Source organism: Cottoperca gobio, chromosome 13 (assembly GCF_900634415.1).
Source record: "Cottoperca gobio chromosome 13, fCotGob3.1, whole genome shotgun sequence".
NCBI classification, from domain to species: Eukaryota; Metazoa; Chordata; class Actinopteri; order Perciformes; family Bovichtidae; genus Cottoperca; species Cottoperca gobio.
Genome location: NC_041367.1, coordinates 12988834 through 13015615, shown reverse-complemented (window position 1 = coordinate 13015615; position 26782 = coordinate 12988834). Strand labels below are relative to the sequence as shown.

General features: G+C 41.5%; 2 protein-coding genes across 7 annotated transcripts in view; one reads left to right on the top strand and one right to left on the bottom strand.

Annotated features, from left to right (window-relative positions):
* Nucleotides 1-24646, bottom strand: part of LOC115017424 (muscleblind-like protein 1) — a 63042-nt gene extending 38396 nt beyond the window's left edge. The window contains exons 1-2 of one of the 6 annotated variants that reach the window (XM_029445846.1): nucleotides 24485-24646; nucleotides 5426-6422 (exon numbers count right to left, since the gene is read on the bottom strand). In XM_029445846.1, the coding sequence (XP_029301706.1) occupies nucleotides 5426-5599 (174 nt within the window). In that variant the 5' untranslated portion in view covers nucleotides 5600-6422; nucleotides 24485-24646. Of the gene's footprint in view, nucleotides 1-5425; nucleotides 6423-19132; nucleotides 19246-24484 lie in introns of those variants that run through there. The other 5 variants (XM_029445849.1, XM_029445844.1, XM_029445848.1 and 2 more) reach the window with 5 other exon arrangements.
* The window catches only part of LOC115017795 (succinate receptor 1-like), a 39370-nt gene continuing 18810 nt past the window's right edge, over nucleotides 6223-26782 (top strand). Inside the window, exon 1 of the mRNA XM_029446490.1 lies at nucleotides 6223-6444. Coding sequence (XP_029302350.1) covers nucleotides 6223-6444 — 222 coding nt within the window. The remainder of the gene's footprint in view (nucleotides 6445-26782) is intronic.

Here is a 26782-nt window from a genome sequence, read left to right as displayed (position 1 = left end):
TGGCATGGAGAAGTTGCAGATTCAAGAAGGTAATAGTTCAACTTCCTTTTATCATTCAATGAAAATATAAATCGGGGCATTTCAATTTGCAGTTTCAGCTTTTTATTTCTTCCTCGTTTCTTTAAATTCAATAAGATGTGTAAGAATTTTCTGTGCCTGTGAATTCCACCATAGAAGCATCATGGGACTTTATATTATTATACATCAGATGAGCAGGCGGGGTCCAGACTCTAACGGACTCATAGATTCAATGGAAAATACACAATACCTTTTGGGATTGTGGGAATATTACATTTGTCCTCTTTGAATAACATCACAAATTAAATGACAGTATAATGAACTACAAGTTATCTGAACGTTTGAGTTCCAGGCAACAAAACTACTAAGAGAAAAAATAATTATGTAGAGGTTAATTTAAAGTTATGGGTAAAGCTTAACTTACAAAGATACACTTTGAATGTCAAACGTCTATTGTACCTGATTATGATTCTTTATAATAATGTTGTGGTGGGAACTTGTTTTCATCACTTTGTATTGGAATTTAAAAATTATCGTGTTCATTTAACCATTTTTTGGCAGAACATGGTCTTGATTACGGTTTGAAGGACACTGAGGTTAAACACTCAAATTTACAAATTGCTTTCATGTGACCAATTAAAAAAAGTCAAAACCAGCCACATATTTTCCTTTCAAACCCCCCCCCCCCCCCCCCCCCCCCATCTATAACAGACAAAAAGATGGGAATCAGAAAGTTAATGCATCTACAGTATAGCTTTTAATCACAACTCATTTATATCCATGGCCACTTTGAAGGTTTTCATGTAATGTTGTTTTCTTTGAAGCAAGTAAAAAAGTAAATTGGTAATTCCTGGGTGGGTTCGTTAGACTGCATGTTAACACTGAGTAACAATCTTTATTTAGGGCTCATTTATAATCAGCACAAAAAGACAAAACATGTGTAGATGGAAAAAACAATAATTACAGCAACCACTCCCCAAAACTAAAAACCCAATGTTTCATTATGTATCCCTAATATATTTACTATTCCCAATAGCAAAAATAATAATTAATAAATGAGTAAGTATATGTAAACTTTAACAATGTACCATTTCGGTAGCTTAGTGAGGTTCTTAGGATCTTTCATCCACCCAGTAGTCCACCTCGCATCTTACTTAATACTCCTTTTTTTCTTTTCATGGAGAACAGTGGTTTGTTGCAGTTACAGTGTTTCAATAATGACCAGATTTTCCAGCAGAGAGGAAATGTTTAAATGTACATAGAAAGGATGAAAATCTTAACGAGAAGAAATTACCTGGAAATTCAACCCACTGAGACAATTTCCGCTTGGTCATCAGTACTGTAGCGGAGCTCCTGTGGCTTTTTGGCTCACACTCACCTGTTTCCCATCACAGCCCCGATGGTGAGTTTATTGTAATTTGTCAGCCTAAATACCCCCAGATTTGCTCTTTATTCACTGACAATGATACCAGCGTTGTCTCCAGCTACTAATATCAACAAGCTGCTGTATAACTCAGTATAACCCAGTATAACTCCTGGGGCCCGGAAGATCAAGCAAATACCCCATAAAAAAAAAAAAAGTTGTCTGATCATAGACAGTTATCCAACAAGTCCAACATTGTTTGTTTGTCTGTGCCTTCAAAACCGGAATGTTTTAGTCATACAAGTGTTTTCTGAAGTTGTCTGTAGACTGCAGGCAGAAAAAAACATAAATAAATAGTTTTAAGCATTTGAACAAACAACCAATGCTGTAATTGTATCAGTGTCCACTAGCGTCTTAGGTTGTGCCCAGGTTAATGATAACACTCATTTGTTTTTATACAGACTGGTGAAGTAGTTGCTATGATACTGCTGTCATAATGCTAATTGAACCCATTTATTTTCATCAACAAAAAGAACCCCAGTTTTGTACCCATATTCCTAATATGTATATACTGTGTGGAATCATTTTGAGGTTGCGCTGTGACAGTTTCCTCTTGTCTTGGCCAGGTTACTTTTCTTTCTTACTGTTGGACTCTCAGCAGACTCACTAATAGCAGCCAAACCTTCAGAGTCTCCGCCTATGACTCATTTCCTGTTCGCCTTCATCACTATATCATCACGTCACCTAGCGAATGGATCTTTCTTCTACATCCTGAAAAACACCATTTCTTTTTAGATAACACTGAATGACTGAAGTGTATCAGAGAAATGGAGGAATAAAGACATCTGCTGGGAACTTGCAAGAAGCTGTGGTGTAAGAATCAAAAAGATACAGAACAAAGTGCATTTATTAAATTAGCGATAAGAAAGACAAATTGAATACAAAGCGGAAGATGAAAAGAGCAAAAGAGATTCATCCATATTCTTTTCTTTTTCTCCAGCTACTGGCTCTCTCCCTTCTTTTGCATTCTTAACAGGAATGAAAGGACTGGGCGGGTGGTATGCCAAATTGTCTAGAATTGCAAAGCCACGTGTACCACCATCCATCCCGTTACTCCTTTTTTTCTCTCCACATCCTCTCTGTCCTTCCCTCTCCCCTTGCCCCTCTCTCCATGCCTAGCTATGTATTATGAATTCATCTGCAGATAAAGCAGATCTATCATTCTGTCATGGAGGCAGGGAGGGGAGGTAGACTGTGGAATGCCCTGGCACTGAGAGCAGGGAAGGGCGCTGAGCAGAGCGCTACGCTTCCTCGCATATTCCCTGCTGCGCCTGCTCTCACCCTCTCCGGCTCAGCCTGCATGTCTGTTTTCATGATCCATGTGATGCCCCTGCACCTCCCTACCCCCCCCCCCCCCTTTCCCATTCCTGTCTTACCTGTACCAACCAAACCCACCCAAGCCCGTAGAAGCTTCGACCAAGCAGCTAAGAGCAGTAATAACACAGTGTTTGGCTTATCAAGAAATCCCCCCTCCCGTTTTAAAACGAGGTAAGCTCTGGCCTGGACTGGCTTGACTGACGTCCAGCTCTTTGGTCTCCAGTTACACCGAATAACACCCTGCTTGCCAATCAGATAGAAGACAAATTACAGGACATGTGCACAACACTGTAGACAGAACTCAAGGATCCAGAATCATTATGCTCACTTGAGCCAAAATACCCAGATTGACTTAACTGATCCCTGTATCCAACATGTTTTCATTATGTGCAATAATGAAGCAGAAGGCTGAAATGCCGCAGTGTGAGTGTGTGCCATGTGGGTATACATGCACATGTACTTGTCTTCTTATGCTATATTACAGAAGGCCAGTGTTTATGTTTGGCTCTCAGCCATGACACATGCTGCCACAGCTGACCCTTTACACACCCCCCTACTGCTTTAGTAAATTAAGTGTGACCAGATGTACATTCACAGTAATTGGGTGGCTACAACTGTGAACTTTACAGTACGTTTACGACTGAGGGAATAATGCGATCCTTTAGCGCAATTACATTTTTTCTATTGCCTTATCTTCTCTTCTTCTGAAAGAGTTTTAGTTGAAGTGCGTTGACACCTGACATATCGCTGATAAGTTATGTTTATGCCGTAGCAAACGCATTCAGAGAAAAATCAACTACGAGGTTTTTATTTTTAATGATCAAATGGTTTACACTTAACACATCTGCAAAACAATTTGTTTGACCTTTTATGGCAACTAAAGCATGATTAATTACTGTATGGTTATATGTAGGGGGAAATGGTCTTGGTTACAGTTCACATTGAAAAAGTCAATGTTAACTTGACGCATGAGACAGGATGTTTACTTTTTAGTCTTGCCAGCAGAACGGTTCTACGTACGGTTAGTCGGACAATTCACTGTTTCGGTCTAGACTGAAATATCTCAGCTATTCAATGGATTCCATCAAACATTGTGCAGACATCTATGGTCTCCAGAAGATAAATTCTACTGATTTCATGAGTCCCTGACTTTTACTCTAGCACCATCACAAGGTTGACATTTGTGGTTTTGAGTAAAATATCTTAACTGTTACATTGACTCCCATGAAATGTGGTGTACACATTCAAGCGCCCCTCACGATAATTGTAACTATGTTGGGCATCCTCTGACTTTTTATTCGGCACCATCATCATGTTAAAATTTGAGTTTGTCCAATAATTGGGTTTCTGACCAAATAACTGCAATCAATCAGCTGTACTTGGTTTTTGGTTCTCATCAGTAGTTGTTACCACATGGTGACATTGATCAACATTATACCTAACAGCCTCACAAACTGCTAACCTGGGTACAGAATCCTAGTCTTAACATCTAACTAAAACCACAAACCTCCATTACTTAGTGATTTTGATAGCATGAAACTAACAGCTCATTGGACTCATGATTCACACTCCAGTCTCTGCTGTTAGAGTACTGCTTTTTTGGCATCATCCACCCCAACTACCTTCCTGGAACGTCTGTGTTTGCTTAATGCAATTCGAAGAAAACAAAATTACTGCCAAGAGTGGTAAACACAGAAAACGAAGTCCAAGAAGTGCCTTCATTTGTGTACAGTAGTATGTAAACTGAATTATAATGTATAGTATAGTGTTGGTTGACACATACCATGATACAAAAATCTTACTCACTTATTATTGACATATATATATATATATATATATATATATATATATATATATATATATATATTCTGTAATGGATCCCGTAATATATGTTTCGATATACAATCTATTTTCCTCCCTCTTTCCATCTTCTCTCCTGTTTGATATGTCTTTTCCCCTGTCTGAGAGAGAGAGAGAGAGAGAGAGAGAGAGAGAGAGAGAGAGAGAGAGAGAGAGAGAGAGAGAGAGAGAGAGAGAGAGAGAGAGAGAGAGGAGCTGCATGGTGGGAGTGTGTTGTCCCAGTGCCAGGGCAAAAATAGACAGTAAATTACAGAGCATTTTGAGAACATGCATGACCTCAAAATAACACACACAGACATTCAATCGTAGACTCACATACAAACATTAAACATAACGTGTGCTGCCCTATTTCTATAATCCCCATTCAGCCTGTTGATGTGACGATCACACAGAAAACTTTCCCAATGTGCCAACCGACAGTCCTCCGCTAAAGTTATGTGCGGGTGAAGGAAACTCTGAGTGTGATTCACAGATGTTATTGCAATTACAGCCCCATCTCAGCTTACCAAGACACATACACACAGTATTTATACACATATGTATTTATCTCCTTGCCATGGCATAACCTTGTGTGGCTAAAAAACCAATATCTCACTTTTCCTGAAATTCACCACAGACTGTTTCCCCCCTGCATCCAGCCCATAACCACCTACTCCACCTTCTCTGTAGGTCTAACAACTTCTGGCATCCTCAAAACCCCTTAAATTAAGACATCCTGAACGCAATTTCTTGTCAACACTGCAAGCTAAGAAAAAGCAAAAGACAGCGCAGTGATGAATGAACATTACAGGTGTTTGTCACACTCACCTTAAGTGAGTCAAAACAGGCAATGACTCTGCCGTTTTCCACTTGACAGCTCTTGGCAGGGTGGGCGAACTTGCACTCGCTGTCCGGTCGTGAACAAGTGCCTCTCTGGAATTCCCGACAAACCTCCAACGTCAGCCACTTTGTGTCCCGTATCTGTGACAAATTCATCGCCATTTCGAACCAGGCAGGAGGGGTCGATTTAGAGGAATAGATATCCAGCAAATGCAATTATGTGTGCGTCTGTATGTTTCTATTGACACTGGGACAAATACTAGGAAAGAATAGGTAAAGAACATGGGAAAAGGCTAGTCTTCAGAGATTTTGTCCCCAGGGTGTGATTCTGAGGGGAAGCCTGTGAGGCCTGGGAATCGCCTACTACCTGCTCCCCATCCTAAGAGTTTGTTGCTGTAATAGGTATCCTTCAACGCCTGTCACCCAAGGCCTGGGCTGGTGACGGCCACAGGGGTTTGCTTTGTAATCTCTCGCTCTCGTTCTCTCTCTCTCAAACACACACACCAGTTCTGGCTATCGCGTCGCTCCTCAGCTGAACTGTCAGATGAGACGAATGGCAAAACACATTATCGATCGAGCTGGCCCATGATGAAAAAGATGCAGGGCTGGAGGAGAGGAGGAAGAAGGAGAACAATGCACAGAAGGAGGAGGATGAGAAGGACAAGGCTGTGGTGGAGGGGACAGCAAAGAGACGATCTCCTTCCGCCGTCCGTCTTCAGTATTAGGCTCTGTCTGCAGAGGGAAGCGGGGTGGGTGAGTTCCACAGAAGAGGGCTGAGTGGCGTAATGGAGAGAGGACTGGCAGAGAGTGCAGGAGGGAGGAGGGAGGTGTCAGTAGTGTGGAGACCGCCTCAGTGGTTGGTGTTGGCAGTCCTGGGGATTCTGGTGTGGCTGGCAACTCCGGCAGACATGGACAGGCACAGAGGCAGAGGCGGCTTCAGTGGAGCCAAACAGCCACAGGGGTCACCGAAAGAAGGCACTTCTCTCTGTGAAGAAGGAGGGAAGAGTGTCAGTGGAGCAAGGCTTAACACACTCACACTCACACACCACCACTCGCCAAGGTTAATGCACTCAGGCACACGTTTGGATTCACACACACAGCTTCATTTGGACCTGTTTCCAAGTCATTCTCTTGCACGTCCTCTCTCACGGTAGCCCTCACAGAGACTGTCAGGCTCTCAGTTGTAAAAATCAAATCAAACACCATATTGTTAACAGTAAAGCTTTCGCATTCAGGCACAGACAATTAATTTCATAGGATGACAGTAAAGAAGAGAGAGAGAGATCAAAAGGCAAGGAAAAAAAGAAAATAGGAAGAATTCTGTGTTTCCATCTGTGATTGTGTCCAAAACGTTTAAATTATAAATCTTAATACCAATACGTGCAGTATTTTATGCTACAATATTGATTATCTTGATTCTGATTGTAGTTAATAAGAATCTGCTTTTTAACGCATAATAATACTTTAGTAATTACTTTTAAATGATTATTGTAATCTGCACAGATCAGCCTTTAAAAACGTGATGAAAAAACGTGATCACAGAATAATTGATCCTTTCCTTAAAAGCAACAAGAGAGCCTCTGTTATGAAAGGCAACACTGTACTTTTTTAATATCATCAATAACAAATGAGCATATCAAATTATTGATCAGTGAGTTATCAACCTGCCCATCCCTGGTGAGATTGGAAATGAGATTGGTACAGCATCACTGCTGGCAGGTGAGCAGGTAAAACAAGAGAGATAAGGACATTTGACATTTTTCTGCTTTATTCTTCAACACACACATTCCTGCATGCTCCTTTAATCCACTCATCCAAACACTCTCTGATCACATCCGGATGTTGAAAGAACCGACTGCCCCCCAAAACCCATACAGCTGCTTTGCTTACAGTAAGGGCCCTTGACCCTACATCCCACATGTGGTTACATCACTTCTAAGCCCCCGCACTCAGATGTAAGGCTTTAAATATGCTGATATGCACTGCACTGATATGACTTCCCTTATATATCAACCATTCAGCCAGAAGTTTGTGGGCATAACTTTAGAGCAGTGGTATCCAACCACCGGTCCGCGGACCGGTAGCGGTCGTGGGTCATTTGGTACCGGGCCGCACAGAAAGATTGAATAAAAAAATATTTATTTTGAAAGAGGTTTTATTTAAAATACATCCGTTTGACCATAGGTCAAGACGCTCATCTGTCACGTGATACTTTACTTCAAAAATTAAGCCCACAAGCAACAATGAGTCTTTAAAGAGCTTTTTTGGAAAAGGGAAAAGACTCAATGAGGAGGCATTTAAAAGACAATATCAGGAGTCCTACTTAAATATCGCTATAGGGGATTCTCATGCGCCGCTCTGCATAATACACAGGCTCGCAAATGAGGCAACGAAGCCTTCAAAACAGCTTCTGTTAAAAGACAAGCCCTTGGAGTTTTTTGAAAGAAAAAAACATGAACAAGAAGGACATAAACAATTACTGATGGCCACCACATCAACAAATGCGAGTGCACTGAGAGCGTCATACTTAGTGACTAACCGTATTGCTAAGAGAAGAAACCTTTTACCATTGGTGAAGAATTTATATCCTTATATTGGACCGGCTCGTTGCAGAGACACAAGCTCAGGGCTCCCACTAATTCAGCGTAATGGTGAGTTTTTTTATGCACTTTCTATTTCCTTTTATGCCGGTCGTATAATTGTATTTCGTCATATTTACCCCCGCCCCCACACTTTGAAGTCCGTGAAGATATTGTCTAAAAAGGTTGGGGACCGCTGCTTTAGAGTAACCCCTCTGTTACTCAAGTATCCCTCTTATCAATGTCCCTAAATATGCAGGTTTAGGAATATGTTACTCTTTACTTCTGAGCTGACAGCTGTATGTCATAGTTATGGTCAGATCTGTCTTCAGAAGCCTTTTCTAAAAGTCATGATTTTTGGTTTGAGTCAAAAACAGAACGCCTGCTCTGTGTCTGCTGGGCCGACGCTGTCTGTTGAGTTTCATTGTGTTCATGTGCTGGTGGGAAACACCAACATCTAAGACTCTAGAGTCTGCTGTCAAACACATTCACAAACAATGTTTGTAAGAAAATGAAACCAGGAAGGCAAACAGCAACAATGATGAATGTTGAGGTGAAAAGGTTGTATGTAGCAGCTTGGTTGCATGGGATACCAGAGTTTCCTAAATCGACACAAAAAAATGTAATGTTTCCAGTCCAAATATGCAATACACAATGATGTGAGCCTTGTTTCAGTGACAAATGTAACACGTTTCTCTGACCATGGATAGACATCAAGTTCTGCACTTAACTGGAAAAATAGTTCACTCTCAGCTGACTATTATTAGCCTACTAGCTAAGGTTTGCTACCTACATGTAGCCTAGTGGATGCAACAAAGTCAGCAATTTTTCTCTCAGAACTGTCACAACACATTCTTGGAAACGAAAGCAATCATAAAGGAAGATGAAGATTAGTCAAGTTGAACAAGGGTAAGCTGTACTAGAAAAGTGATTTACCGCTATGTATCAGAAAATAAACCGGAACACCCTAAACATCAAATTGGTTATATTTAACAGTGATAGAGCATCACATTATTGTTTGTTTTTCAAATCTGGACTCACCATTACTGAAAAAAGAGGGGATTTTGAAGAAAAATGAGCTAAAAACAAAAGGGAAGCGAGAGAGGAAGGAAGGAAAATAATGAAATAAAAATAGTCCCTTGGTCAAACATTGATTGCTTATGTGTCATGCGCTCGTCTCCTATTTGGGCCAGTCACATCTGTGGTGAACTACTTTTTCAGCCCAAAGCTGATATTTTGGGCAGTGTGTGTGTGTGTGTGTGTGAGGCGGGCAGCCCACTGTATCTGTCAAGAAGATTGTGGTAAGGAGAGAAAATACAGAGGGCTACTATTACTAGTGCATTAAATATGGTGTGGCAAAATTAGTCTTCTGCATCGCCTATTCTTACTCACTTCCTGACCTCTGCTATGGCTCTCTGTATTGCACCGAAAAATTCCAGATGGTAGGTGGCATTTTTTGCATGCAAATAAAAGCAGGAACACCTACATATAACATCCAAATGACCTCAAGTGTATTTATTAAAAATTAAACTAGTGTTTTTCTAACCTGCATCCTCCATATTTGTGGCCATTCTGATTGTGAGTAATGCTAAAGGCTCGATACTACACAAGAGGGGTTTCAGCCGCGTCCTGCAGTCGTCCTTCTCATCCGAACAGATTTGCTTTTTTTAAGTTAGAGATCCACAGATCAAATGTGCCCGATTGGGATCAGGGCCACAGTGATGTTATTAAGTCAGATATGACCTCTCCACAATTAAATACAGTTTCGATGTTAGAGTCATTATAAAATGTACTATATCTACTATCGGTGACATTCATTAAGTCACAGAAGGCTGCGGACGATTTTTAGTACCACACTTGCTCTGCTAACAAGCTGCTTTCACCGTACAAGGTGCAACTTTCACTACAGTGTCACTTTGCTCTCGCCTTCTCTGTGGAAGACGTTCGAGAAACACAACTCTGGCAAAATAATGTATTTTGGGGATCCAGTCTCCTATAGGTTCCCGTATAAACCTTTTTATGGCTTGTTTTGCCTTTAATTTGATGATTCAGATAAATAGACAGGGAAAGGTGGGGAGAGAGAGAGAGGGGACGACATGCTGCAAAGGGCCGCGGGATGGATTCAAACCTGGGCCTCTGCGGGAAGGACTCAGCCTGAGTACATGGTCCCCTCCACTAGTTGAGCTACCGGGGTGCCCATAGAAATATCTTTGAATGCTTGTCCCTGAATCTGAATCCAGACAGAAGCTACGGGTCTAAGCAGAGAGGAAATCCACTGAACTCAGTAGAACTGAACTCTAGCATCGCACTGACATAAAAGAGAATATGCCCCATTTCCAATGAACGCATTGAATGAAAAGGAAGCAAATAGCTGGAGAATGTACACAAAATAGATTAGACAAACCTAATATAGAGTCCTAAGGCAATGTCATGCTAGTTTTCTGAAAGGAGTTATGTTTTCTGTGGATTTTCTCACAGCTATGACAAAATGAGCAGCCGAGAGTTTTGACATCAAATAAAGTAGATTTAATCAATGGGGCTCCACCTACATGTATTATTAGCCCCAGTTCCACACGGATATATCTCATGCCAAGAGCTTGAACTAAATTCCAATCAAACAAGCACAACCCATTTGAAAACCGAGAGTGAGTGAGGCTCATTAGACGAGGCTCATGTCAAAACAGAGGATTCAAATTTAGGGGTAAAAAATGGGAGAAATTACTCTGCCGTTGAGGAAATATATAAATAAAGGAGTCATCAATAAGCATCTTAGCGTGTGTGAATAATGCATGTGGCCATTTCCCGTAGCCAGAGGCAGGATATATTATTACACCATCAGATCAACTAGCCAAGGTAATAAGTTGGAGAGGAGAGGTAGAGAAGGGATATTACAGTACGCAACCCCCAACCTTCTAACGTCCTAACCCACACCAAAGACGGACACACTGCATTGAAAGTATGGAGAGTAACAGTATGGCTCAACATTTTGTTTCACTCGTGACATGTGGTCCGCACGAAGCAGAGTGTAATGGCGAGAGTGTCACCGGGGTTCATTTCTCCATCTCATCAATTAAAGGAAGTCACCTGATCCTGTGCTAATCCGTCTGCTGGATTGTGTCATGACTATGACAACTCCCCAGGAAAAACACAGATTTAACCTCAGTGACACCACTGCCGCTGAATTACTTACTGTTAAGATCCAATTACATACACGCTTAATGTGTTATAATAGGCTACATGAATGTTAACAAGTGGTGGTGTTCACAGCAAAAATAAAGCAAAGCCTGCACCATCTGCACCACATGTTCTGCTTCATCTACTGTGCCTGAGATTTATTGAGCTTTAGTATTAATGTTTTGATGAAAATCTATACCAGTTTAGTCAAGTTTGTTTTAGTCGTAAACGTAGCCAATGTTGACAAATATTTTTCATTACAGTTGCACTTTATTTTATGGCAGGGCCTCTTGCACTGTTAACACAAGCCATATTCAGACCTGTATCTGAGAGCAGAGGGAGACAAAGAATGAGTAAAAATGGAGCCAACAGGGGCCAGATATGGGAGACATTTATTCACCTTGAATGACTTCCAGAAAGAAAGCAAGAGAGCAGGTTCCTCCGTGTTTGATTTCCTATGGCTGACCTTTTAAACACATCACACAGAGCAACAAAAAGAGAAATGGTCAAAACTTGCTGGAAAGTTGCAGCAAAACAAACTCCCCAAGAGAGTCGCAGTGTAAACTGTGATCTGTAAATGTGCCCATGGACTTGCTGTCTATCAATCAAAAGGTCTTGTTTGTCTGGGCAGCAATTTGACAGTTCAGTCATTCCTTAAGTAGGAAAGCTGGAGGGAGGGAGGGAGGGAGGGGAAATGTGGTAATGCTAGAGGTTAAAGGGTGCTGGCTGCAGCAGCAAAAAGCAGATTGCTGGACGCTTCATATTACACCGCATCACCGGGTGACCTGGATATCATCTATATACAGTATGACCTGAGCTGCCCTTTATTCTGATAGGAGCATCAGGAAGAAGAGAGGGGGCTGTGAGAGACAAATAGAGTAAAGGAGACTGGAGGCGGTGACAGGGAAAGGATGGAAGCTTGAGGAAGAGTGATGGGAGGTAAACTGTAGCTGTTAGTACAAGTTAGTAAGATACAGAGGTTAGTGTCTGGTAGTGAGAGGGAAGAACGGAGTGAGAACTGGCAGGTATAAAAGAGGAGGAATCCGAGGAAAAAGTGGGATTAGGAAAAAGCAGAATGTTGTTCCATTTCAAAGCACTGCTGGCGCTCCGCTGTGATACCATCTTGACATTTCTCATCTCTCTTCATTTATCTTTCTCTGATCCCCACCTGTTCTCCTTTTCTATTTCTCTTCACGTGTATGCTTCAGTGTTTTTGTGCTTTTTCTCCTCCCAAATCTTTCTTTTTCTCTTTCTGCCTTCTGCTAGGTTGCACTGCGAGTATCATGTGACTTAAACAACTTTGAACGTGGCTCGTCTTTTAATAGCAGCTGTCCTCATTTTATTCGCCCACTGTCTCAGCCCCCTCTATCTCTCCGTCCTGTTCCTTGTTCACACAACAGCTGCAGTACCACGGTAATGTGCTGCAAGGTCATCATTGCCACGGCAACTAGGGAAACCATGTTTGAGGCAAGGACAAAGTGGTTAATAGTGTCAGTTCCAGCCTGATATCATAGTCGTATGGTGGAAATCCAATGAAAGACCTTTAAACAATATGAAACACTTAACTATCTTCTACTGCAGCAACCAAACGTTTCACAATATGCCTCTTACTTACTTTAAAATTGGTAATTAGTGATAAGTAAAAAGATCTCACGATGATATGCAACATAGGTTAGGTTCTGTGCAGCACAACAGTCAAAGTTTGACAGCACTGGAAAGTTCAGCAACCTTCTTGACGACAATGAAACCGGGACGAGGACAAGAGAAGGTGACATTAAAAAAATCCTTATAATGTTGCGTCCACAGAGCATGGCCCTGTCATTTAGCTGGCTGCTATGTATTCTCCTTGACCCATATTTTCCAATCTCACACTTGGGAGCCATATATTCACAAATCCGATGTCCGGTGTCACAGCCTGATATCGGCGCAGTTCATTTTGTCAATAAAAACTATGAAAAAAGATGTTATTTGATGACATTCTTTGGAATCAAAAACTTTGACAAAGTGTATTAGACTCACAACAAAACCAAAAGATCATTTAAAACACAGACGGATGGACAAATGAAAAAGTGAATTACTGTTGAAATGCAATCCTAATCCACGACCTGCAGAGTTACACACTGTGTAAAAAAACAGATCATATGCTGCCCAAAGTTGTTTTAGCTGCTTGAACTGTTGCATTGATAAGGAGAATCTTGCATTTCAGCAATGTCATGACACATGTCATTCATTTGAACTAATGTCACTGTTTCTTGGAAAATGCAACAGCTTTATGGGCTGACTTCATCTACAGTCCTGTAACTTTAACATTTGCTTTCAGTCTCCTATCTTTCATGTTTATACCGTAGGAATGAGTGCAGGATTAATAAAGAGATGACCCAAATACAATGAAAATACCAGAGTCATGTACAGAAGACAAGAAAACCTCTGACAAAAAGTCTTACCTTTGTTTTTCTTAAAACTACATGGTGCTGAAATATTTCCATCCAGTACAATAGTAAATACCCATTTACTGTGGCTTAGAATATGGACAGCAACTATGTACTGTATAATGTATATATATATATATATATATATATATATATATATATATATATATATATATATATATAAATTATAAATACACATATACATATATGTATATATAAAATTATAAATACACACATATATATATATATATATAAATATATATAACATAAAAAATATATTAATATTATATATTATAATATTAATAATAATGAGATTCCATGAAGAATAAAGCAGACCTCTTATACTCCACTACCAAGTCTTTCCATACCTTTATTTCATTCAGATCACAATATGAAAAATACTATTTAAAAAGATGTGACATTTTTTGCGTGACATTAACATAAGATAAGATAATATATATATATACACTAGGGGAACAGTGTCTTGCTAGCAGACAGGGCAGGACTTCTCGTTCTCTAGAAAAACACAGCAGATGACAGCATTCGCTGCTTGTATGAAAACACTTTTTCTCAGTTTACTTTTGAGACAGCGTTACTGACAGAAAGCTGCTGACCATCAGCTGACTGATCACTTGACATAGACTAGGAGGTGAGCTGGAGCCTCAGGGGTTCTGTGCCAGTTTAGGATTTCAAACTTAAAGTTATCCAAGATGACAACATTTGTCAACAGGAATACACATCAGCGGAGTACTTTATAAAACATAACAATGGACTTGGTCATGATCAGCAATTTAGTTTTGTTATCTGCTGTGTTGTTACTGTGTGTTAAGCTAGTGTAACAGCTAACAGCAGCTATTTAGCCAATGATGTCCATTGGCGGACTCTTTTATAAGTGTTCTTTACAGTCGTCATTGTTTGGTTGGAATGTAGCAGGACATCCATTTATTAATTCTATACAAACAGAAGTACGGATTGAATCACATGACACTGAATAATGGATGCTGGATAAGTTTCCACTTTTATTTTAGACAAAGATATTGTGTTTGGTCTCGATAATTCTACTCTATATATCTCTACAATAAAACCCTTTCTTTCATTGTTTTATTTCCTGCTATAACTGCCTGCTGAACACTGAGTGATGGACATCTCTGTGACATTAATGAGCTCAAATACCTTTGCCAAGGGGACAACAGTATTAACAATGCTCACATGTGAACCCTGTAAAACAAATGCTCAGTCCCACCCGTGCAAGCTTGAGATCTGATCTGACAGTCTTCGGCTGAGTGCTGGTCATTCTGAAACGGTACTCCATTACGATGATGTTTCCATAGATTGTACCATCAGGGTAATCTTAGACTTCATTCCACTCCCTAGCTTGGGACACACACACACACAAACACAATGATATTGACCACAAACCATGAGACAGCAGAGCTGCATCATCTACGGAGGATACACAACTACAGAGATGAATGGAAGGTCAGTCAGTACATTGATATTCAGGACACCGCCATATGAGTAATAAGTATGCATATGCACAACATCAACTATCTCTCATGAGCGCGTGCTATATCTCACACGCATACAAAAACACACACAATCTATGACTCCCTCCTTCAGCTGTAAGACAAACAGAGGGGAAGGGAGACGACGAGGGCAGTCAAGTGGCACGTGTGCAAGCTGTCGTCTGCACTGGGATATCAGTGCAAGTGTTTAAACAGCCTGACGTGCACGTAGAGACGGGGTGAGGCAGTTGTAGCAGACACCAACATGAATAAGGATGTTAGATGATATACGTTTGGATACATGGTTACCTATTTGTTTTTTGTGTGTCAGGCAAGGGATAGTTACATGGATTGTGCATTTATCCATACAGTTTATTCCACTGCAGTGTTGCTTCCTGGCTGTGGTAGTGCCAGCGGAGTGTAATGCAGCGTCTGGGTGTCATTGAGTTCATGGCCATAAACCAACCAACTGCCAGACCAGTCTACTCCTCACAGGAATATCAATGGAGGAGGTGTGTGCATGCGTATATATTTCTGTGGGTGGGAGGCTCGATCGAGAAAGATTGGAAAACGGCGAGAATGAGGGGAAAAGTCACTGAATGGGGAAGACATATAGACAGACAGAGAGGGGAACAGGCAGTGAGTGATAGAAGGGAGATGTCCAAGGGATATAGATGTAATAGGTGGCGGCGAGGCAGACAGATGCTAGTGAAAAAGTAGTCTGCCCACTTTGGAGAGGCTCCCCTGTGTAAATTTATCACCTCCGCATGTGGCATTTCAGGCACAGAGGCCTTGATCAGACATGGAAAAAAAAGGCAAACACTCACACGTATTGTCTTTCCTTTTTTTTACTTTCACAGTGTCTCTCTTGCGCTCACACTCAGACACATGCCAAGCTTGACAGACACGGTGTTATGCAGGCAGAGAATGATATGAAAAAAAAAACGAGGAAGACAGACAGACAGTAGACAGGTAGACAGAGGGTAGGAACAGGTGGCACGGCCTGAGAAAGACAGGGTGGAGATATTCAGCATGTAATGAGATGTGAGCAGAGTGAGAGAGAGGATTTAGACAGAGAGAGAGAAAGATACAATAAGTACAGCAAGATAAGAATAATTTATAACAGTGGAAAATCCTTGACAGGAGACGGTTCAGTAACAGCAATCACTGATTAGAACCTGAATGTCTGAAAAGTTTAATAGCAGAATTGTAGTAAAGATTATGGAGCTCAATAGATGGAGATGGTTAACGCTAATGATTTGGCCTTCAGCTAATTTTTCACATTCCACAGTTTTTGATCAAATCAGGAAATACCGGAGAAGTGGATGCTCCCCACAAGAAAATGTCTACAATCAGTTTTCCGAATCGCAGCCCCACTCTGACTTGTCATCAGAGCAGCATTTGGCCAAAGGAGATAATCTGTACTCTTCAACTGTCTATGACCAGTGATTCAGTTTGACACCTTAATCTGTGGAAATCACAGAGGGCTCCACCGAGGAGCCAACTGTATTTACTATAGATTACATCTTCCACTAGTGTGCATTAGTCCAGTGACAGCTTTGCAGACGGCAGGGAAAACAGCAATCATACGCCACTGACTGACTCACTGTGAGTTTGCCACTTGCCAAAGGAATCCCCCAACCATTTATCTGAGTGACCGACTGTCTATCTGCCTGTTAGATGATCTGCATTGAATTTCTGAAGCTTGGGACTCAAAGTCATCTCCACTCACGTTCTCCTGCTGTCACCTTGATCTGAGCACCCGCCCCATTTTCTTTTTTCTCAATAATTGAATAGTGTAAATCAGGGTAATCATACCATTATGCATATACACACTCATTTTCTCTTCCACACACAAACACACAACTCATTTGTATTCGACAGACTGCCCTGTGCCTGCTGAGGACAGCAGGGAGATGACATCACTTCTAAAGGACAGATTAGTTGCAGGAGGAAACAAGAAGGTGGGGGAGGAAAGAACAAATTCCTAGATAAATTCAGAGAAAAACCTCATTCCTCATTTTTCAAGAATCAACATTCAAATGCAAGTAACCATGCAGTCTCTCCCCCTCACTCTTTCTCCGTTAGAGTGTCTTTCTTCTCCCACACACAGTTGTTTAGTCACAGTCGTGTGTGCTGTGAAATTCAGTATGTATCTGAGTGCCTCTGCGCTCTCGCTGTTCTATACTCTAATGACCTTGTAGATCTGCCTGCTCTGATCTGCAGAGGAGCTTTTTCATCCCACTGAGAGTCAGACACCGAAAGAGAAACACAAACTGAGCCATAAAAAAAAATCAGATTGACGGAGAATGAGACGGAGAGCGTGAGGAAGTGAAACTGTGAACGAGAGACAGAGGTGTTGAGATCAGTGGAGGGTGTGTACACAAAACAACAGGGAATACATGGTTAGACACAGTTTCTATTGCAGCTGGTATATAATAAAAGCTCAAACTAAAGTAATCAATTTAAAATATATATGGGTAAATAAAATACTCATACAGTGTTTCCGCTTCTTCAATCAACATTCAAGCAACATGACTTCTTCTATTCCAAGAATGACATTACTTTATTACACTCCTTTTTTCTGAACCGCACGTATTTGCCATGATATTGGAGAAAAAGTATTTCACCGACAAACCACTGCAAGGCTTTTATTGTGAAGTATGTAGAAACAGAGAGTGTAGCTTAGCCATGAAGGTTAGTAACTGATGTACTAAAAAGGTAAGCTCTACATTAAGGAATCGATTTATGCTCAATGGATCAGTTTTAAACATTGCAAATGAGAAATGGATAAACAAAGATGAAGCTTCATTAAAGCTTATTGGTGAAGAACTGCTGGCAGCACAGCATTCTCATCATAAGCTGTGATCACATTTGCTCATAGTACAGCACAGTGCAGGTGTCCAAAACGCCCAAAAAGCGGCAAATGAGTTGTGTATGTTGTGGAGATTAATTGAAAAGTGTTAAGACCCCAAAGCAAACACATTGCAGATACTTTGAACCTATTTCAGTAATTACTCTAAGCCTTTAAGTCAAAACAAACAAAATCCAACTCCATCCAACATTGCTCACATTCAGAAGTTGTTTGGGTAAAAATTGACAGAAATATAACAGCATCTGAATACACCATTTTATTAATTCATCCATGTACTTATACTTAGACTTATAATATTACAATTTTAAACCATTATATCCAAATGATATTCCTTTTTTGGCTTTTCTACAATTTTCAGTGATGATTTTGTGTGTGCCCATGTATGTGTGTTAATGTGTGTGTGTGTGTGTGTGTGTGTGTGTGTGTGTGTGTGTGTGTGTGTGTGTGTGTGTGTGTGTGTGTGTGTCAGACAGGTACACACAGTCTGGGTAAAGCGGGAGTGTAATCATTTCCTGAGGGCAGCTGTAGTGTAAACACCAGAAGTGCAGTCTTTATACAGGAGGAGTGCAGGTCTGTTCATATGTGTAAGTGTGTTTCTGAGCGAGTCGGTGTGTGTTTTCATTCATTCATCCATAAACGTGAGCGCATATTTAGCTTCAGTGTTAACAGTAGGAGTCACACAGCGAGGGACCAAGAGAGAAAGAGAGTTTAGTCTGCCAGAAAAGGGAATGTGTGTCAGTGTGTGCGTGTCTCTGTGCATGTGTGCACGTGTGCATGTGTGCGTGTGTGTGTGTGTGTGTGTGTGTGTGTGTCTAACTACTTTGCGGAACATTAAACACTAACATTGCTCATTATTTTGTCCGCTCAGCTCTTTTCCACATTAAAACTGTCCCGCCTGAAACTACCACACATTAGCAGTGACGCACGGTGGCCATCTGCATATGTACACACACGCTCAAACTGACATATAACTCACTCAAACAACACATCACACACTAAACATCCAGATGGTGAATAAAAATTCCAAAAGCGAAACGGCAGAACAGAGCAGAACATGTAAGCAGGGACAACTGAGTCTTGTGTCTAAACAAACACAAAGTAACACGCATACAGAGTAAACAGCAATGACTTACTGTATCTCTGCAAGGACTCATCTGACTGCTGCTGAGAGGAGAATGGAAAGTGAAAACCTCATGCTTGCTTCGCGGCACTCCTCTCTTTCACTCCCTCTGTCACTGCCCCCTCCTCCCTCCTTTTTTCTTTGCTTTCTCCCTCCCCTACCTCTTTTCCTTCCTCCTCCTTCTCCTCCTCTTCCTCCTATCCCTCCCCGTTCTTCACTCCCTCCCTCGCTCCTTCTCTCTCCCTCCTTCCCTCTTGGCAGAGTCCTACTGTATTCAGACACACCAGTCTCCATATACGGCAGCACAGCTAAACATGTCACACATAATTTATCCACAGCAGGCTGCAAGTTCACCTTTCACAGCTCGCTCTTGGATCATATGCAAAAGAGGGAGGAGAGGAGGGCAACGCAGGGGAACTCAACTCAGACAAACTTCTTCTGTCAATAGCCACGTTTTCACTCCGCATGGGAGTGTGTGTGCGTCTGCGTGCATGTATGTATGTTAACAAATGCTGACAATCAGACCGTGAAAATGCTACCCGAGACCAAAATGCAATTCACCTGCACTGTTCCAACACCTCCCCACCCCTTTCCCTTCCATGCAGTCTCTCCACCATCTGTGTCTGCAGGCAGTAAATCTCATACAGATGCTGTTTGTGAGACCTGTCCACCTGCGCGCTCGCCCCTTCTCCACCTCCCTCTGCTCTCCTTATCTGTGCTACTACCTTTTATGAAACTGACGGGAACAGAGAAGGGGGGAGAAAACAAACTGCAAGGCGATAAAAATGTTTTATTAAAAGGGTTAACCATAGGCAGAAAAGGAGAGGAGGAGTTAACTCATTTTGTGTTGTGATTGAAACTGGGTGATGCAGTGAGTGAAAGTGATTTAAAAAAAAATAAGTCAACAAATAAGACGTCATCTGGAGTGCTGTCTGATGATTCCCTCTGATGATGCGTCAGGTTTTGCACAATCGATGGCTTTAAAAATACATGCCTGCTGACCTCTCTTCTGCTATCTTGACTTCCCCTGGTTGAGTTTCGTTCTTTTTTAAAAACCTACAGCCTTTAGAAAGCACTTAAAAGAAAGAAAATAGCAGATGTAGATAGCAATTGAGGATGAAGAGAAAGAAAAAGGAAAAGCAGAGAATGAAGAGGGAGAGATTGGGAATAATAATAGCTGCACTTGAGCAGCGGTGCTAGCTGGTAGCTTTCTCCTCCCTCCTCCACAGCTTCAGTCCACTCACAGGACAGCAAGAGTCACAGCTCTGTTGCCATGGCGTTTTAACTCCATCAAACAGTAAGTCAGGTGCATGCTTGTCTATGTGAGCATGTGTGAGTACGTGGTGTTGTGCGTTTGTGGAGGCGTGTGTGTATGTGTCAGGTGGGTGTTACCAAGTGACTCAGAGCAGCATTGCTGACTTGTGACTGCAATATATCAGGGTGCTTGGAGTTTATCACTGTATTGGCGTGTGTGTGTGTGTGTGTGTGTGTGTGTGTGTGTGTGTGTGTGTGTGTGTGTGTGTGTGTGTGTGTGTGTAAGAGTGCAAGGGAAAGGTGTTGATTGAACAGCAGCCTGCAGCTTGCCCTCAAAAGCACCTATGATGGATCTCTGTGCTGCTCCAACTGTTAATGTTAAGCTCCAGCTACTATAAATATTTATCAATTTGCTCATAGATTCAAAGCAACATAGTACAGACGCTGGTAATATGGAATTTTTTGATTTTAGAGCTGAAGTCACCGACATGTGCCCAAAAAAGGCCTTGCAGTTGTCCATTCTGGGAATAAAGTCTCCATGCGTGTACATGTTGTATTGTGATTGCCTAGAATACAACTCTAACTGCATGGCCTGATGTCAGTGTTCTCTGGAAAAAGCGTTGTCTTTAAAGTGTCGGAGTCATGCTCTGTAAAGAAATACTTATTTTCACTTGCCTCACTCAGAGCATAGCTTTCAGCTACATATTTGGTGTCTTGCTCATGGACACTTCATGCATTTAAACTCCATTTACAAGCAAAAATGGTGCAAATTCTAACTGAAGTGAAAATAAAAAAAGCACTTGTGTACCCAAGCCTTCACTTGCGAGCAGCAGAAACAAGCTTATAAAGTTGTTGTGTGTAACATGCACACAAACAGTTGCCAATTTAAACATCCAGCAGATACGGAACAACATTAGCATTCATTTGGAGTCATGTTATAGTGACCTGGCAAATGTAAGTCAACTCTACCAACTCAGCTCTTTAGCTGTTAAATGCTCCAGATAGTAGCTAACTTTTATCTGCAGTTTGGTGCTGGATTGTTAGTGCAAAGTCAGCGTTAGTGTCTGTTTTTAGAGCTTTTTCGCTAGAAAGGCTGCCTGCTGCAACTGAAAACAATGCAAATGAGAGTGGTGAAGGCAAATCAAAAGAGTAATGTTGCTCAAACGCTCCATAAAACTGAGGAAAACCGCAGAATTATTAGTGTGAAAGCAGCATTCCAATGTTGTGGCAGAAATGCATCAGATTATAATTAGTTTATATACTGTAGTTTGATTTACAGTGCATTATACTCAAAATTGTGAATGTATGGTTTAGAAATATGAAACTAGAAAGCACTCTGAGACACAGTGAAGTAGAAGTGCAGAGTAGAATAAAATGAAAATACTCAAGTAAATAAACAGTACTTCAGAATCAAATATAAGTACTTGAGTAAATGTACTTTCCACTGGCAGGCTTCGTCTAAATGCTGAGACGCCGTGATGAAGAAACGAGGCGCAGTGAAAGGTCTTGGACTTGCAGATAATTGCTGCAATTGCAGATCATTTAATGCATACTAAGGTTCCTGCTCACTGCTCTGCTGATGTCTGTGTACAGAGGAGAGAGCGAAAAGGACTTTTGAGGCATTGCCGTGAGACGTGAGAATCACTGGGTTGTCTCGCTCATCTGATCATATCACAATGAGGCCATGGATCCATAAACATGTGTCCCTTGTGTTCCAGATCATTAAAGATAGGAATGAGGGGAAAACATGAGGAAAAGAACAAAGGCAGGAGGAGTTAAAGTTGGAGATCTGAATCCATATATCACCTTTGATCCACGCTGCTAAGCAAAGCCAGAGCTGGACCGAGAGCAAAAGAATATCCACTGGAGAAGCTGGAGAAAGGATCTCACCGAATGGAAAATCCAGCAGGGCGACGCGGTGTGAGTCTGAGAGGTCTTCAACATTCATAACAGACCTCTGCTCTATTGTTGAGTGTCTGAGGTTGCAGATGATCTTCGAACAGCAGTAACTATTTTCAGTCTCTTAAAACTGCATGACTTGCAGCTCTGAGCTTTATAACAGACCAGTTGTGTAATATCTCAATGACATTTGTTCAGGAAGCTCCTAAACTCACCACTTCAATAACTCTAGTATGACCATTGTTATTTTTTGACAAGACAGACATCCTTCTGCTTTTCTTTGTCTTACTTGCAGTGTCTCTCGGCTTCATCTTGAACTAAAACACTCACTTTAGAGAATAACTTATTTACCCAGGTGACACTTATACATACTTTTATCAGGCAGCTTTCATTCTCCTCAACACCAACGCTTAATTATAACAGAGCGGAGGAAGAGGTAGATGCCGCTGTCATATAGGTGCCTGGTGGATAATTCTATCACACGACAACACAGAGAGTGAAGGTCGGCTCTTAATAAAAGGAGCTTAATGAAAAAGAGGAGCCTCTCCATTTTGAGTTTTGACAAGTGAATTTCTGCAGGGGAAGTGCAGGGAGAAGCAAAGCTCTGTCAGAGCTAAATACAGACAAACTGAATATTCAAAATATTCTTTTGTCTGTTCTGCATTATGGCTTTTTTGCATTTTATTTCCCGGGCCGCAAAAGCTGTTTGCATAGTCCGTTACAGTGTTCAGCAACAAAAAAAAAAGAACTGCCACCCACATCCACGTAATACCAACTGTCAAAAGGTGCAAGATACACAAGTCTCAAAGCTCTTTTGTGTGATAAAGGGTAATGTAAATACAATTACCTTGAGCTGTATTTTATTTAAAATCTGGAATTTGACATAATACAACTTATGTTTAGTTGTTTTCTTCAGGCATCTCTATGTACGACCAACATTTAAACTATGACCTTTTGGAATTTCATTTTTATTTATAAATCATTGAGTTTCATTTCAAACCTATTTCTAACTCTAAGCCCTCATTTCGATCTGCCGTTGTGTCTCCATGACAGTGTTGAAACATGATTTCACAATGGGGTCCCATGGGTGGGATACTGAAATTTCCCATTTGAGCACTCGGGTAATAAAGTTTAAGAGTCCCTGCCCTAAGCTGCTGCAATCGCACTTCCCAGCCTGTCTGTGTCTCTGGCCCAACAGATACGGTCACAAGCCTCAGTGGCCGTTAAACCACAAACGTACCCGCAATGGAGACGCAACGCTTTTTACCGCCAATGACTCGTGATTAGTGTCACTTGGCATAACATGTGTGTGTGTGTGTGTGTGTGTGTATATACTGTATATATATACATAGACCTCGAAAACAGGCTTAGTTTATTGAAGTATTTGTAGTATTGTGGGACCAACTACTGTATATTTAGTTTTAATTACAAAGTTCCAAAAACGCCTCATCAGTCATTATGAAAGTGTAACTTATAAAGCATTGTTAGGTCAAGTTGATTACATGATTTGTTTTACTTTAGTGTTACATGAAGCATATCGAAGAAAATGTACTGGATCTTTTGTGATTAAACCTCCAGAGCTAAACTTTATATGTTACTGTTCAATTGCTATTGCTTTTGTTGAATACTTTTTGAAGATTTTAGTACCTTTTAAATGATTCTACTACATAAATATGCCGGACCGTACCCAATGCAGGCTACATGAAAAGGTAAACATAAAAGGTCGTCAGAATGACAAAGTGTAACATACTGTAATGTGCCATGACATGTCATGACACAAGTTATCCCTTCCTTAAAATCACACTGTGTTCACCAGCACAGCAAGAATATAAATGCATGCAAAACCATCCCAGCGTGTTCAATTCAGTTACAGTTAAACACTATCTGCAAGCTGGAAGAAAAGAAACAAAGACAAATGATATTCCACGTGCATATCAGATATTTCACATCTCTCTAAGATATATCTTTGCTTCTAAAAAATCCCAAACTCAGACATTTCCAAGTAAGAAAAAAAAATATGGCAGCAATTACTACTGTAGCAACAGGCAGGGAAGTTGTCGGAATCAAAATATGTCAAATATTAATGACGCCCCGTCATCTCTACAGAGCAAGTCTCCCCTCTGTTCCTCTCAAGAAGCAGTAACACACAGAGAAACAGATCATCCTGTAAAAGCCAGTGGTTGTCAGCACGGTCACAGAAAAGCTTTCTTACCTGCCTGGTTGTCTGTGTGTTTCACTTGCACTCAGTCTGGGGTGTACGAGTGTGTGTGTGTGCGCTCACACACAATCCCTCGAACAGGAACTGATGAATCTGCACGACTTCAGCCCTGCAGCGTGCAGTGCATTATGGGGTTTCTGTCTCTCTCTCTCTCTCTCTGCTGTGTGTCTCTCTCTCTTCCTCTCTCTGTTGGCACAGTATTAGAGGGGGATGTCCTCGCCTCCTGTCTGGAGAGAGGAGGGTGAACTCACACGCGCTGTGTCCACACACACAATGCAGAAGAAGCCTCATGATGACGAGCGCCGCGGCTCTGGTTGCCTTAGCAACAGCCTCCCCCCCACCCCCACCCCACCCTCTCGCTCCTGTAGCTCTACAGGCTCTCTCTCAGTGAATTCTTTTTAAATAGTGAAAAAGTGGAAAATGTTTCCCAAACTGCACTCATTCCACTCCTTTAGTTCTTCCATTTAGCATTTACTTTGAGCCTAACCAGCTTACGCAGAAAAGGAGGAAAGACTCCTGCGGTCGTGTCATGATCACTAACTGTTGCTTCTGCTTCTGAGATAAAGAGAGGGGGGGAAGTCAGAGGGAATAGAAACAGACTCAGATACTAAGTTTGTGTGTGTGTGTGTGTGTGTGTGTGTGTGTGTGTGTGTGTGTGTGTGTGTGTGTGTGTGTGTGTGTGTGTGTGTGTGTGTGTTGATGTAGTGGTTCCTAAAAGCAGGTTTTAGTTCCTGTTCTGTGGTTTCTTTCCGTCTCTCCATTGCTCTTGCCAGTGCACTGAGGCCTGCAGCCCTTCGATAACACACATTTCAGTCACAAGTACCAATGAAATGAATGGGTCGCATGCACGCGTGCATGCAGGCAGAAAGACCGACTGTGCCCACTGGTGTAATTATTTCAATTTTCCTCATTATTCACCTTCCTGGAGGTTGGTTTTAACTATTATTCAGTGGCTGATTGAGAATGATAATAGCCCGGTGGATTATCAAGAAAGGTGGGGGGTTGACGGGCAGAAAAAGAATAGAGACAGGCGGAGGTAGAGAGAGATAGAGGGATAAGTACTGTAAAGCAGAGAGAGTGACGTTGAGGAAGAAAAAGAGACGAGACCTTCTCTCCACTGTCTCCCATGGCGACAGAGTGGTTGTAAGGCCTTTCTGTCCTTCAGGTCCTGTAAATCAGCAGCTCACAGCTGAGTCCTGCAGCGCAACTATCGCACTGGTAACCCCCAATGCTAAATCTTTCAACATCTAGCCTTCCTGTTTTAGTCTCGCAGCTGTCATCGCTGTCTCTTCCCCACTGTTTCTCAGTCGTGCACTGCTCCACTCTGCTTCCAACTCTGCCCGACGTACATGTTCATATGTAGATCAAAAGTGATCTACATATGAAGAGAAAAACTACATATCTCACATATCTGTTCTCTGTCTTTCCAGTAGTCATGGGAACAGGTAGGAACTGGGATTCACTGAACATTGATTGTTGAAATTCTTGCGGGGATGATTTAATCAGTGCGCTTGGCCAAGGAAGGGGAAGAGTAAGGAGTAGACCAGGTGGGAGGCAACAGCAGTACGTGTGCTTGTTTGTCCATGCAGGTTGCCAAGTCTTACCTGCTGCTCTACTTTATTGTTTAGGTCTGCAGAGAATGTGCCACTAAGCTGGCATTATTACTGAACCCCTCTTGCGCTCCATGTAATGAAGGGTCCTTGAGTTTGAGGGACACTGAATAACCTGATCAGATTTGAAAGCCTTGGTGATTAGTCTGCTCTTTGTGACTAATGGCAACAGCAGGTGTCCACAGGCTCCCTGTGCCACATCTATTCATTAGAGACATAACACTAAACACTCGCGCACGCACACACACAGAGCTCAGTGCTCATTTAAACTATTTATTAACAACATAGCAGCTCCCCTTAAGCGCAATGACCATTGATTAGGCTCATGCATAATGATGGTGGTGCAACTGCTAGTGTAATTATTTCTACCCTCAGATCTTTGTTCACCCAGATTTGGATTTGAATTTTTTATACCTGTAGTGTAGGCATTGTGCCTCTATCTGATAATGTATTTCAGTTGTTTTCCTGCATTCAGTATTACTGTATGTATGCTTACAGCGGAGGTCTTGAGTCATAGAAAAAAGGCTCTTGCTCAGTGGGAGTCTGTGGGAACTAACTTATTGGCAAATGTTCATTTGCAAATACTTGGCATTAGTTTTTAGCTTATTTGCTCATTTTACCATTGATAACAGCGGTTACATCACTACAGAGACTTTAAGGCTGTTTTGTTTGTTTTACCATG